General features: G+C 45.4%; 1 protein-coding gene across 1 annotated transcript in view; it reads right to left on the bottom strand.

The window, feature by feature from the left end:
- Positions 1–13,569, bottom strand: part of LOC103913562 (cytochrome P450 2K4-like) — a 26,579-nt gene extending 13,010 nt beyond the window's left edge. Inside the window, exons 1-9 of the mRNA XM_009320062.1 lie at positions 13,372–13,569; positions 10,885–11,047; positions 10,535–10,684; positions 10,088–10,248; positions 8,670–8,843; positions 7,998–8,139; positions 7,253–7,440; positions 6,610–6,751; positions 6,048–6,220 (exon numbers count right to left, since the gene is read on the bottom strand). Coding sequence (XP_009318337.1) covers positions 6,048–6,220; positions 6,610–6,751; positions 7,253–7,440; positions 7,998–8,139; positions 8,670–8,843; positions 10,088–10,248; positions 10,535–10,684; positions 10,885–11,047; positions 13,372–13,569 — 1,491 coding nt within the window. The remainder of the gene's footprint in view (positions 1–6,047; positions 6,221–6,609; positions 6,752–7,252; positions 7,441–7,997; positions 8,140–8,669; positions 8,844–10,087; positions 10,249–10,534; positions 10,685–10,884; positions 11,048–13,371) is intronic.
- Positions 13,570–14,465: the final 896 nt, after the last annotated feature.

Below are 14,465 nucleotides of genomic sequence, written 5' to 3'. Positions count from 1 at the left end.
GTTGGACCAGGAGGAAATTTAAAAGCTGAATTTTTATAGCCAGTTGAAAAATAGAGTACAGCTAATAATGCTCCTGCACACAGCAGACAAATTAATGCAGGATCAGAGATAAATGAAATTAAAAAAGACATTTTTTTAGTAATAATCTGGTTTTTGGGGGTTAGAAGTAATAAAAATGCAGTGGCACTGTTCGGTTTCTGCCAGCTGGCTTTCTGTTTGCTCTCTGCGATTGCTACAAGCACTCGATTCTTATTAAGGTTTGTAGAGTACCTAAATAAATACTGCATACTCCACCCTCTTTAAACACCTCAGAGAATGTGGTCTAAGCAGTTTGCAAAGCCTGTCCAGAAGTAAAGAGAGTTTCAAATTACAAACCCATGCATGTGTGTGCAAGAACATATACATGGGAAAAGGTGCTTGGCATTCCTCTATAAGCTCCTCCTCCCCCTGAGACCTCAAGGTCCTTTATTAGCAGTACTATGACCCTCCAAACGCTCCGCTGGCACGGGGAAATAAAAAGTTTTCTCTGAATCCTATTAACCTCCAGATTCAGATTTGGATAGCGTTTGAGATCTCCATGTTACTAGAGAGACAAATAGTATCGTTATGGGAGAATTTAGCTTTCTCAATGTCAAGTGGAGATCAAAGGTTGTTAATAATGGTAAAGCCCGTGTATCCCTGGGGGTTGTAGCCCATAAACTTCTTTATAAAGTTGGCTCTGAACTGCCCAGAAGGGATGTGATTTCAGACTTTGTGTCTGAAGGAGAGGACATGTAATAGCTAGCCATGGAAAATTAGCTTGGATCAAGTGATCATGAGTGGATTCATGAGTGGAATGAAAAGACAAAATTAGATTTGAAACTTCTGGGAGGATTCTTCATTCTGCAAAAGCGGCTTCTAAGAGAGAGAGGGAAGAAATTAATGAAGTTAATGAAGCCAGCTGACCTGGCAGGCTTCAGAAGGGGAACAAGACAGGAGAATGGAATTATTTTAAGTCAAAGATATGAAACACCTGGAGCTTGCGTCCCTCATAAAGGTTTCAATCTTGTACAGAAGGAATTGAGATCTACCTGGTTGAATAGTGGCTTTCAGGAGGATATTGGGAATAAACAGACAATGGAATAAGATTGCTCAGGGAAGAAAGAGCTGTCTTACATGATCAGGAAGCACAAGGCTAAAGATACATTTATCCAAAAGGTTAGATCGTATGAAGGCTATTATTCAGCAAATATGGGTCCTCAGCCTTGCAAATGCAAAGAAGGTAGGGAAGGAAGTGGACCTAATGTGAAGGAGAGCACAGCTATGGTTAGCATGGTCCCAAAGCGAACGGCTGCTCGGTTGCACGCTGGAGCTGCCTGCGTGGTGTGGAGATGTTACAGCGCAACAGCCCCCCAGAAGCAGAAGAAGCAAGTGTGTTGCAACATTTCTGGGATTATTTTTTTTTATTAGTTTCCAAGAAATGGGCTGGAGGCAACGGTTTCTCCCCGAGCATGCCTAGGATGACTCAACCCTTCCTGCTCAAGTGAGTAAAGAGGCAGAGGGGCTGTAAAGACAGGCAAGAAGGATGAGGGCTGGCACAGGGTGCAGAATGTGGGCATTGTGATGAGAACTTGCGATGGCACGTGCTCTGCGCCCTGTGCAAAATGTTTGTTCCTGCAGGGTTTTGTTTGACCGGCAGCACCCTGCAGTGTGAAAGTTACATGTTGCTGCCACTCTCCTTTTATTTCATCCTTACCCTGGGAGCAGCTGAAATCATAAAAAGGCCTTTCAGAAAGAGACTTAAATTATCTCTGAAAAGCTGGGGCGGGGGGCGGGGGGGGGAGGGTATTGGTTTTTTTTGGGGCGGGGGGGGGGGGGGGGAGTGTATTGGTTTTTTTTTAAACCAGGCTCTGAGTGCAATGCATTAAAATGACAAAGGTAAGTCAAGCTCTTGTGATGACAAGAAATTCCTGTCTCAATAATGTGTCTGGTACGTGTTTTGCTCCGGAGCCACGCTGCTACGTGCTCCCCTGCCTGAGCACACAGAGCCGAGCACAAAACACCTGCCAGGCGCTGACATTGCTCCGGGTGCATTCCTGGGGCAGCCGGGCCCCTCAGGGTGCTCACAGCCAGGTTGTCCTCAGTCCCTCCTGCCCACACGGCAATCCTCTGCCACAGCATGTGAACCAGGTGGTGCTGGTGAGGACGTGGAGCATGGGTATCATCCACCAGCCCCTAAGGGCAGCCACTGCGCTGCCAGTTAGCCAGCCTGGGGAGGGCCAGCCAGTAAAGCACCAGCCCTGCATCCTTTAAATTAACACTCCCAAAATCTCTGTGCCTTCCCTGCCAGTACCATTCTTGACCAGCAGTGCATCCAGGACTGCAGCCTCAGATAACTCCTGCTGGCTTTTACTGTGATGAGTTCCTTTTGAACAAGGGCAGGAGCCACAGGAATCACTGTAAGAGGCCACATCAGAGAGCCATCCAGAGCCATGTCCTGTCCCAGGCAGCAGCCAGACCCAGGCACCACAAGAACTCCGAGGGCACTGTAAGATAATATATTCTTCAGCCAAGAAAATGTTTTTTCCTGGTCTTGTGTGGAGTCTAGTTTTTATGTTGAAGTACATGGAGTTGCATCCCTTCTCCAGTGTTAAAAGGCCATAGCAGGAATAAAAATCTATTTCCTCCTATTAGTTTAAATTTACTGCCATTCACTTTATTTTTCCATTTTGCCTCTGTGTTGAGAAAAGGTTGATGGAAGCAGATGACTCATCTTCTCTAGGACATTGCATGGCCTTACTCTTCCTACTTCTCTTCTCCATCTCCACTTCAAGGAAAACAACCAAATCTTCCAAGCCAGTATGCATGTGAAGGGTTTTCCTTCTCCATCATCATTTTTCTTTCCTCCTGTCCCAACTTCTCCTAAAGTCAGCATATCCTTTTGGAAACATGGTATCCCAAGCATAATGCCATCTCAACTGCTTGTATGTCTCCCTGGGACCGATGCAAGAAAAAGCCTTGCATGATGTCTTAAGCACTTTGGGAATCTGGGAGGACTCCCTAATTCACCAAATAGTGAGTTCTGAAAATTGTTCCTGTAAGTCCTCTAAGTCAGCAAGGTTACAACCCCAAGTGTAGACTTGCTAGCAAAGCTCCAAGGTCCCAGGTTTCTTGTATAATTAAACCGCATCAACACATGGACTGTGCATATGATTTTGACAGGAGATACTTTTGAAGGGGACGATTATTTAAGTATTAAAAAGGCCTTTTCAGTTGTGATTTTCTGGAGTTAGAAATTCAATCATTTCCTTTGAGCTGTTTGCGGTTATGAGTATTGCTCACTCTGTGCATCGTTAAACATGTTGCAGCTGCATGTTGCCCAGGGATCCCTGTGCTCACCTCTCTAATGTGGGTGTATTAAAGGGGGTGCAGCCCAACTTTACCATTTTGACACAAAGTCAGTTTCATCCTGCGACACCAGATAGATCAACAGCAACAGAGCAAAATATTTATTTATCAGGCTTGCAGTAGTTAGGCTGCAAATACAGCAACAGCAAAACAAACATAAGCAAATGTAGCAGCGAAGGCTTTCTTGTTACACAGCTTGTTAAGCAGGCTCCTTCAGATGTATCCAGAAGCTGGAGATGGCCCCACGGTACAATGTGTGTACAAGTGCAATACCAGTACAACTACAAGGTACAGGACAACTATTAGAGTGCTACCTTTAGTCGCATGAACTAAAGCTAGTGTGAAGAGTCAGTGTCTTGGCCAAACCAAGACCGCCTCACTTGTCATCATTAATCAGATGACCACACGGAAGCCTGTAGGTATGTGAAATTCATCAGTGACTGTGGGTAAATCAGTGTCTCCCAGATCTCCCAAAGAAGAGGTGGTTACCTACAGCAATGGGGGACAGGAGAAATGACCAGAAAACCCTTATCCTATGTTCTGTGTCCCTGTCTTCCTCCTTTCTTTCCTTCCATTTGCAGCACAGATCAGCTTAGGAGACAGCAACTTTAGTTTTATGTTATAGACTTACCATAACCGCCCCCTCAGTCTCTGTAACTTTCTCTTTCTCCCTTTTTTCTTTTCATCCTAATCTGCCTTTCCTGCCTCCAACCCAACACAAAAGCATCTTCAGTGAGTCGCTGCTCCCTAACTCACGTGTGGTTTCCTGCCTGTTTCACAGCGCGTGAAGAAGCCTCCTCTCTTGTACCTGCACCACCATTCAGATTTCACACACACATCACGCTTCCCTCAGTGGGTGTAGCCTTGCAGGTACAGCTAGTTGTTCCTACTCCCACTGGCTGCTACATGAAATAAATCATTAATTGTAATAATCAAACAGCTGCTCTAGGACAGCTGCAGCCTCTGGGGTGTCACCAGCTTTCTACAGAGACCCTCATACGACAAGTTAATGGTACAGGTGAGCAACTTGGTAACAAAGTCTAACCTGCTCCTTCTTCCAGACTCTATTACCAGTTTTACATCTATTTTCACAGTGACTACATTCAAAATCCTATTAGCCTTGACAGTGATGCAGGATCTCTGCTGGCAGAATGTGAGCATTATCAGCTCTGATTTTGTAACTTCAGTTCCTACCTAAGCGGCCAAAGCACTTCTGCAAGCACCAAGAATTTTGCTTGCAGTTCTTACTGTGATGGCCCTGCTCCTGCTGTGTACCGAGCAAGTGTAACTTCCACGGGAGCCCATGGCAGTAGTGTTTGCTCAGCAGTGCAGGCTGATCTGTTACTCTGCCTGGAGACCTTGCTGCCTATCCCTGACAAAAGGAATGTTTGGAGTGGAAGACAGCTTGAAATGGCCAGGGGCTGTGTATCTGGTGTAGAGCTGAAGACAGACAGCAACATTTTCTAAAGAGTTTAAGCCCCATTTTCAGTCAAATGGAAAATATTGTCTCTATTCATCTCAACACACCTGACACATGAGACTGAAGTTTGAATTAGCAGCCTGTGGGTGATGGTTCACCCTGCAGTCAATGGAGATAGTGAGCAATTCAGACCTTATGGCAGTTGAATCATCCACTGAAGGATTCTCTCTCTCTCTATGGAGGGTAGAGAGGATCTAGAGAGCAACTACGGCTCCTAAGGTGCAAGCAGAGAAGAGGGCTGAGCCTCTATCAGCTCTCTGATGGGAGCATGGCAGTCCTGCTGCCCGGCCCCAGGCTGCATCACCCTCACACTGCCTCAGGCTTGTGTCCAGCTTTAGCCATGCTGATTCAGAAACTCTTCACTTTCTGTGGCTGGTCATTGTCTGCCAGTTTAGGGATCTAAGCTGGCCTGGTAAGGGATCGGACAAGTGCCAGAGCCAGCATGAAGCCAGGAGAGGTGAGGGAGTGGTAGAAATACCTTTCTTAGCAGAAACAGAAAGCTGCTAGATTGGCCCCATCATAAATAGGCTTTTCAGCATAAAGTGCCTAGTGTGAGTTGGAATGAACCCACTTCCCAAACCTCTTAGATGTTTTCTGATAACTGTCCCGTGCCTGGCTCTTGGCATCAGCCCACGTTACACCCTCGTGTCTGGCACTCTGTAATAAAGATAAGGCAGGTTGTATCACACAATGGAAGCTCAGTCTGAGGCTCAGCTGAACAACCGTCCTGGGGAGATTTCTAGATCCCTTAAGTGTCTGTTGTCTCCAGCTGGGCCATTGCTAATCAGCTTTGCTGTAGAGCTTGGACTTTGGGCTGAGAAATTCCCCATGGAGGCTCTCAGGGGAGAGCCTCTGATGGGTTACATCTATAAAGGAGGCTTGAAACCATTTCATTCTTTCAAACAGCCCTGAAAACTGCATCTCTGATGTGCTGTTCCGGGAATAAATCGCACTGTTTCTGAGAGCAGTACTCAGGGGTGTCTGAAGGGTTTGCATTATGCAGACACCACAAGAGCTCTTGGAAAGAATTGCATGAATGAGAGAAAAATAGCAGTGCCTGGTGTCTTCCTTCCCCTAAAGCTCAGGTTCAGACAGCTTTTTTCCCCTGTAACTAGACTTGCTTTCAAGCTTGAAGTGTTCACTACTCTAACTCCACGTCGTTTGATCATTCATAGGGCACAGCACAAACCAGGTGAGGCATGGGGTTCAAGGTAAAGCCGACATCAGCAGTGAGATCTAGGTCTGACTTGTCCACTCCTGGAGGTGTTTGGAAAACAAATTTGCGGAGCAAGCCAGCAAAGAAGAGGAACAGCTCCATTTTGGCCAGTCCTTCTCCAATGCAAGCCCTTCGTCCTGAAAACAACCAGGAGAGAAGTAAATGATCAGCATTATAACAGTTAGTGTTGATGTCTGAGACCATCTAAACTGGCTGTACAGTCTGTAAGAGCAGGCTGCTGAGGTAGGAAATTTTTCCTTCTCTATATATATTAGAGGTGCTACTGACTTGGCCTCAAACCACAGAGAAGCCTGTAGGTATGTGAAATTAATCAGTGACTGTGGGTAAATCAGTGTCTCCCAGATCTCCCAAAGAAGAGGTGGTTACCTACAGCAATGGTGGACAGGAGAAGTGACCAGAAAACCCTTATCCTATGTTCTGTGTCCCTGACTTTCATACCTTCCTGGAATTGGGGGAAACTGTGTCATTAGCCTAGCCCCAGGTGGTGCACACACACCCCTCTCACCTAAGGAGAATGGAATAAATGCTTCTCTCCTAATGAAGTTCCCATCAGCATCCAGGAAGTGGGAAGGGTTGAACTGATCTGGGGTTTTCCAGTGCAGCTCGTCATTCAGAGCGGAGGTCAGCAGTGGAATAATCTCTGTACCCTGAAAGGGATCAAAGAAACTCACGGTAGCTGTTTGGAGCAGATCACTTTTCTAGTTGAGCTGGGCTGCTTTCTTTTTTCTAATGTGAAGAGGCAAATAAGACTGAGCCATGGCAAACAGAACTGGGGGATGCTTCCCTGCCCCACTGTGGCTCTGCCTGTTATCAGTAGCTGCTGCTCTCTTTTTGGACCACAAAATATTCCTTTCTTACAGAACCAGATCTTTCAAGAAAGAAGCTGAAGTAGAGGTTCCACATTTGGCATAAGAGATTCAAACCAGTGTGATTTAATTAAACTCTGGTTATTCTGGATTCAAACAGCTGTAACAAACCACAGTCCAGTGCATGTTTATAACAGCTATCCTGGATCCAAGAAGAAGGATCACATCATAGATTAAACCACGCATCATGGCGTCTTTAGATTTTTATATTTTTCTTCTTGGCTGCTTTAAACAAAACTGTAAGGAATCTGTGCAATGTAAGCTGCTAGCCTCAAAGCTCACCTTAGGAATCACATAGCCTTGGAAATTCACATCGGTAGGAGTTGATCGTGATACACCCATTGGGACAATATTGGCAAACCTTTGTATTTCATGTATCACTGCATCTGTATAAGGCATTTTTTTCCGGTCCTCCAACTTAGGCAGCTCTCCTGGTTCAATGACATGGTTCATTTCTTCCTGAATCTTTCCTTGGAAGGAGGAAAGGATTAAGAAGCTGATAACCCTCTTATCTTGCAACTGAAATGGCCTCCAGTTTGGCCACGATGAAGAAAAGAGAAAACTTTGAGGGGTATTTGGGAAGAGCAGAAGTGGGTAAGTCAGGGCATGGCATGGTTCTTTCAGGTTTGTTGCTGAGCCAAGGGAGCTTGAATGGAGTCACTACAGTACCTGATCCCATGCCTGATTCTGATTACACACCTTTGTTACCCCATAGCCTTCAACAGAAACCAGATCAGAATCAGCTCCTGAGGAGACCTTTAGTGACGTAAGCCCATAGCCTGCAGGAGAATAACGATGGGGGAGCTTTACTGTAACTGTAGACTGGCCCTTAGCCTCTCCCACTTGGCTGGGCTGCTTTATTGCAATCCAGCTGAATAAAATTCCTTTGTAAAATCAACGGTTGTTATCTCTCTCAGAGTACTCGGAATAATTACTCTAGACAACACTGAATGAGTTCTACTCCCTTCCACAACCAAAGCCTTAAGCATGCAACAGTATATTGTACAAGAGGACTTCTCAGCCTTACTCTGAATTTCTGGGTATTTCATCATCAGCAGAAGACCCCAGCGCACAGTTGTAGAAGTAGTCTCAGTTCCAGCGGCAAAGAGGTCCAAGGTTGAAAACAACAGGTTTCCGTCATTGAACATAGTGTGGGGTTTCTTTGACTCCTTCAAAACATACATGTAATGGCCATAAGTTCTACAGTAAGTGATACCAATAGGTGACTGTGTTGCCACCATTTTTATATGCATTTTAGCTTTTTGTGACTTTATATGCTCTGGGAAACTAAATGTTTAGTATTTTAGCATTAGGGCCTCTGCTGTATGGAATTTGTCTGGTCCCAAGTGTATGTGCAATCCCCAGGTCCAGATATTAGGTTAGTTGGAACGCAGTTACTGCAATGAAGTTTATCACTGTACCGTTCTTGCAGGAAGGTTTGGGATGATCTCCTTACGTGTGCTGAGTGGTAATTTATTTCACCCACGTGGGACATCTTGACAACTAGATCCCTTTAACCAGCAGTTTCAGTGGAGCTATGGAGCGAGTACAGCACAGCTCACTGTGAGTATGAGCTTTGATATATTCTGCTCACTGCAGTTCTGCTTCCACTCACTCCCAGTCCCTGACAGATGGTCAGTCCTAATAATAAGTGAGAGCTAAGAGAATAAAAAGACTCTGAGACTTAGCTTTAAAGTACCTGTTTTTGCTTCATCAGAAAGGCATCAACAAAGCCTGTTAAGTTATTTTCATTAAACTCTTCTTTGTGTTCCTGGAAGAGCTTCTGGAGAAATGCATTCAGTTCACTGATGTTTTGTAGCACAGTCTTGGAAGCTCCAGAGAGAAATCCAAGGGATGGGTAGAAATTATATAACTGTGGAGCAAGAGAAGTCTTACTGTTAATTGGCATTTTGAACACATACTGGTATCTCAAATCACACTGCTGGTCTCTTGTCCCATGCCCTGACATTTCAGGCCGTAATTCCCCCACATTTGCTTGTACAGTCCAAGCAGTTATGAATTGCTGCAGAAATAGAGTGTTGTCTCCGTAATACCTCTGCATGAGTCCTTGCCATGACTTTTGGGAGACTCATCAGCTTAATCTTCTTTCAGGGTTTCCAGCTGTGTGGGTGGTGGGACAGAGGGTCTCAGATGTGAAAGATGGGAATGTGAGCATTGCACTTATTCCAGGGAAAGCCCTCAGATGTGTTACATCCTATGGCAGCAGAAGGAACTTGAACTGGCCACCAGACAATATTGCTGTGTCAACATGGTGCTTTCCAAGCCAATTAGCTTAGGCACAGCACCGAGCTAACCCAGCTACATTGTTCCTAGGAGCTGGGCTGAGCACAGCATTGCAGTATGTCATATGGACATACGTGCTGTCAGGACAAAGGAGGGGTGTCACCCCATGAGAGGTGTGCACATCTTCAAGGAGACCACTAGCTGCCCTGCCAGACAATTAAACAAACACCCACCATTAGCTGTTAGCTGGTGCCTCGTCCTGGGAGAATGTCTGTACACAGTGTGTAACTCTGACCTGTGCTCGGGTGGTGCTTTTTGGGCTTAGCTAGTCTGGAGTTACAGCCAGCCGCAGACCTCAGTGCAGCTCAGAAAGACGACTCCACTGGCATTCAAAGCAGAAGCTTTGTGTCAGGAAGGAACGGGCTTATATCAGCTGTTAGTTTGCTAAGATTGAGTTTCAGTAGCCAAAACAAAAGAAAAAAAAGTTTGTCAAACCTGGTTCTAGGAGAGGCAGAACTAAGACAGTTACTGAAGGTGTAATACAAGGAGTCAGATTTGAGATGGCATTTCAGGGCTGATCTCTGATATGAGAGACGTATTGTGCTTCTGCTCTTCAAAGAGGGTAAAATGGTTCCTTTTGTAAAGACTCTGTTTTTTTTCATTCACTAATAAGCTTCACAGATTAAGCCCAGGGGCCTGGGAATCCGTGAGGTGTGGATACAGAACCGCAGATGTGTTCCGTACAGGCTGGCTGGCTAATAATGTTCATGTTCTCGCTTCAAGAAGCAAGATGTGGGAGGCCTGGAGGACAAACATGGGGAACTGGATATCCTCAAAAAAGCTAAAAGCCAAAATGTAAAATCAAGCTCTTACCAGCACCATAGGGGAGCCAAACAGCTTAGTATTTTCATTTAACAGCTTCAGCAAATTTAGAAATACAGGATCATCATATTCAAACCTCTCTCCAAACAATATAGAGCAGATGACATTGGATACAGCATTGTTGAGTATCATCTTCGTATCAAATGGTTTCCCTGTATTTCAAGCAATGAAAACAAATGACGATGTGAGTATGCCTGTTTCAGTCTGGTTTCCTATGGAAATGTTGTCCTGAGCTCCCAAAGAAAAAACTCATTCGCCACCCAGAATGCCTAGCAGGGAACTCAGTTTCAATGTTTTAAGGTCTCAGTTTAATAACCTACTTCAGCATATGCTGAACTTTAACCACGAGATATCATTTGCTCAGAGTTAAACTTTCATTAACCTTTATTGTTCTGCTAGACATATTTTCTGTCTCTGGATGAAAGTCTTGACACTCACCATGGTAGGATTCAAAATATTTGATAAGGGAATTTACTTCCTCCAGGATTCGGATCTCAATGGTTCTCTTTCCCATTCCGAAATCTCGCAGTGTGGACAAGGTGAATCTTCTCATAGTTTTCCATAGCTCTCCATGGCTGAATGCTATGCCTAAAATAAAGGTGTAACATCCTTATGTTACCTGTGGTTAATAAATGTTTATAAGGCCTTCTTACACACTGGTACCAAAGCTGCTTGATACGCTGTTACATAAACAAAAAGCAATCTGTAAGAGGATGAAACTCTCCTGCTGTAAGAATATAATGAACATAGACAAACTACAGAAACTAACCAACCAAAAGGTCACTTACCGTTTCCTTGTGTCATTTTCCTAAATATGGGTATTTCTGCCCTCTCTCCAAATTCTTCAGCATGATTTAAAAGGGCATCCTTGATGGTTTCGTATCCAGCCAGTACCACAGCTTTCCTGGGTCCAAAATGCACAGTGAAGATGTTGCCGTATATCTTGGAGAGCTGTCAAGGTGAATAAATATGTTCATTCAAAACCAGATCTGGACCCAAACGCTAGCACTAGCCACCCTAGGTGGTTTCTAGCCCGAAAGGAGCCTCACAGCCCTGTCTGAAGTCTCCAGGCGCTGCTGTAATGCAACTAATGAGCAACAGCTATCAATTGCCAGCATCTCTGCTTGCACCCGGTTTGCACAACAAGGTGTCTGCTATCACTGCTCCTATCAGAGCAGAAGTCAATAAAATGCCATTGCATTCCTGTGGTGTTCTGCAGTAACAGGCCAGCGTAGCGATACCACCGTTCGGAGGCTGGTTAGAAAATGCTGTAGCAGGCAGGCCTGTTTATTTTAATGCTGTTGACCTAAGGCAAGCAGGCGTGCACACATCTTTGAGGCTGAAGCCACAAACACTACGAAAACAAAGCTCAACAATAACTCTTTCTTTCAGGACAGCACTTGTCTCTAATTATGGCAAGGTGGGTAGTGTTGCAGTCATTGCAAAATTATTTGCTGGCCACCAGAAACTTGAATCCAGCTAGGACGCGTATTCTTGTAGATAATGTCACAGGAGCTCTAGGCTTTTATAGCAAATTAAATATGAATCATCTGTTACACAGAAGGATGGCTTTGACAATGTAATCATTCACTCAGTATTTTAGTCTTCGTTTAAACACACTGCAAGCCATCCGCTCCAAATGTCTTCTTGTTCCGATGTGCCTGGGTTACCATTTGCTATGCATTAGATACATACCGAAAATTGAATTTCAGATTAGAAGCAGTTCCTGTTATTACACCAGACAAATTGAATTTGTTTTCATCAAACGGTGGTTTGACGGCTTGGGAGATAACATTAACGCTGGTTCTTTCCTCCCTGGCAGCTCACAGAGTGTGTGGCAGAGTCAGGGGCAGGGAATCACAGCTGCCTCCCAGCCTTCCTTTGGTCATTTCTTTGCATTAGTACCTCTTGGCATCAACCCTGTTTTTTCTCAGCAACACAAGTATTGGATGTGGCAGGCCTGAAAGCCTAAAGAAAGCTGCTTGGCAGATTATAGGAAATGAGTCTGGTGCCTTCGCGTGACATTTGTATTATAAAATCCCCCAGTACCGCCAAAAATAGTTGCTCTTCCATACCAGCACCCTCAAACATACCTATGACCAGATGGGAGCTCAGGACCAGAAGCCCATCAAAACTGTGCTCTGCACAATCCTCTGCACCGTAAATCAAGGCAAATGAACATTGTGTGACTGCCATAGGAATTCTGTACTTTTGCAGCCCAGGATGCCCTTCTTCTACGACTAACAGGAGAATTTTGGTGTTTGCCCTGCCCTCTCAGGTGGGCTGAAGGAGTTCACTGGGGACTGGGTTTCCCCTGTCATAGCGTCCCGTAAGCACACACACAGGGTATGTGACAGGTCACTTACGGCACCTCAACCGTCTCTACGGCAACCAGAAGAAATCTGAATTCACATTGAATTGTCCCCACCGCCCTACGGGAGCACAGCAGACACTTTCTGAAACAAACATTGCACCTGGCTTTAAAATATCTAAGTCTTTTTTTTCTCTCTTTTAGAAATAAAAGTATCCATGGAGCTGCACAAGAAAAAGCAATTTGTTTACCTAGACATATAAAAGCCACGCATCAAGTCTTAAATAACCCTGGCCAGTGTGTGTGCAGGGGAAGGGTTGGGGAGGCAGAGTTGAGCTTTGCATTGCAGGGATATAATTAGCTTTGGAAATAAATGTGCCTATGACCCCATTTGCTGTGGGGATGATACCCTTCCTTCCGTCCGTCCGTCCGTCCGTCCTTCCTTCCTTCCTTCCTTCCTTCCTTCCTTCCTTCCTTCCTTCCTTCCTTCCTTCCTTCCTTCCTTCCTTCCTTCCTTCCTCCTTCCCTCCCTCCCTCTCTCCCTCCCTTCCTCCCTTTCTTCCTTCATACCTACCTTCACTGGGAGAGGTCTGTCTGCAGTGAGACATCTCTTGATGGCAAATGGTCCTGATCTGTCAGCAGACTGGCTCAGCTCGCGTCTTCTACCTGCAGCCTCTGAGGGGCTTGAAATACCAACAATATGGAGCTAATGGCAAGGGGTGGGGGTCTACACTTGTGTGTGTACAAAGGAAGGAATGTGTGTATCATATTTATATATATATAAATGCATATATGTGTGTGTATACCTCTCAAGGTAAAGTCACTCTGCCAGCCTGCCTATATGCCAAATATCTCATTTCTGCCCTCCACACAACGCAAACACAATCGCATCTCCATGTCCCTAGTTGCATTTCTCGCTTCAGGAATTGCATGTTTTCCTCTTGTCTGCTCGCTCAGACCCTACCTCTGTCAGCGACTGGAACGGCTTTTTGAGGTCCACCACATTCAAGTTTCCGATCAGAGGAAGAGGTCGTGGCCCGGGAGGCAAACTGCAAACCGACTTCTTGAAGCTGGTAAGAAAGTAAAGGAGAGTGACCAGCCCTGCTGCCAAATAGAGCAGCGAGCCAGAGCCCGTGTATTGCAGCAAACTCTGTATGGCCATGTCTAGATCAAAGTGTGGGTATGAGCATCGCGGGGTCCCTTTATAGCCCTTCTGTCATTGCCCGAACACACCTTCTGGGGAAGTGGCTTTACACAGAGAAAAGGACTCTGAGGTCTTGTTTACTTCCATTTAGACCAGATGTACTTTTTTTCCTGCCAAATAAAGCACCCTATTTTATTCTGAAACATGGATTATCTTAATCTGGAGCTCCTGTTTCATCTACAACACTGGGGCAAGGTGTTTGTTTTCCACTGAAAATCTGTGTTATGGGCATGTTGTGGTCTACGTGATTTCAGGGGCAGAATTAAGGGACAGGACCCGTGCTGGATTGCTGTCACGGTGCCAGGTCACAGGGCTCAGCTGGACCACTGGTGATGCAATGGAGGAAGCAGGACGCAGGAGGGAAAGTCCACAATAACGCATGGCCTAAGGTGCAGCTGGCAAGGAAGTCCTCAGTGAAGACAAGGCTGACCAAGGAGGAGTTGGAACGGGGGTGGCATGAAGATGTGCTAATTCAGGATTGCAGACAGCAGTAGGTCCACTTACAGGTGACAGCTCTGATTCTTTTTGCTTTCCTGCCACCCCAGTAAAATCACCTCCTTGAGCAACACAGTGTGTTCATTGCTGACACGGTTATTGATCTTTGTCCCAAAAATCCTCTTACCGGCAATCCCAAAATGCCCCTGAAACCACTTCAGTCACTATTTTGCAGTTTACTGTCCAGAGGACTGTGTGCCTGGATGTCCATCTCTGTGTTTGGTGATGACTCCTTCCTGGCTGTCCTGCCTGTTTATGAGCAGATCATAGAATCATAGAATAGTTTGGGTTGGAAGGGACCTCTAAAGGTCATCTAGTCCAACCCCCCTGCCGTGGGCAGGGACAGCTTCAACTAGATC

Source organism: Pygoscelis adeliae, unplaced genomic scaffold (assembly GCF_000699105.1).
Source record: "Pygoscelis adeliae isolate BGI_AS28 unplaced genomic scaffold, ASM69910v1 Scaffold242, whole genome shotgun sequence".
Classification (NCBI taxonomy): Eukaryota; Metazoa; Chordata; class Aves; order Sphenisciformes; family Spheniscidae; genus Pygoscelis; species Pygoscelis adeliae.
Note: the sequence above shows the minus strand (reverse complement) of the source record. Positions and strands in the feature narration are given on the sequence as shown.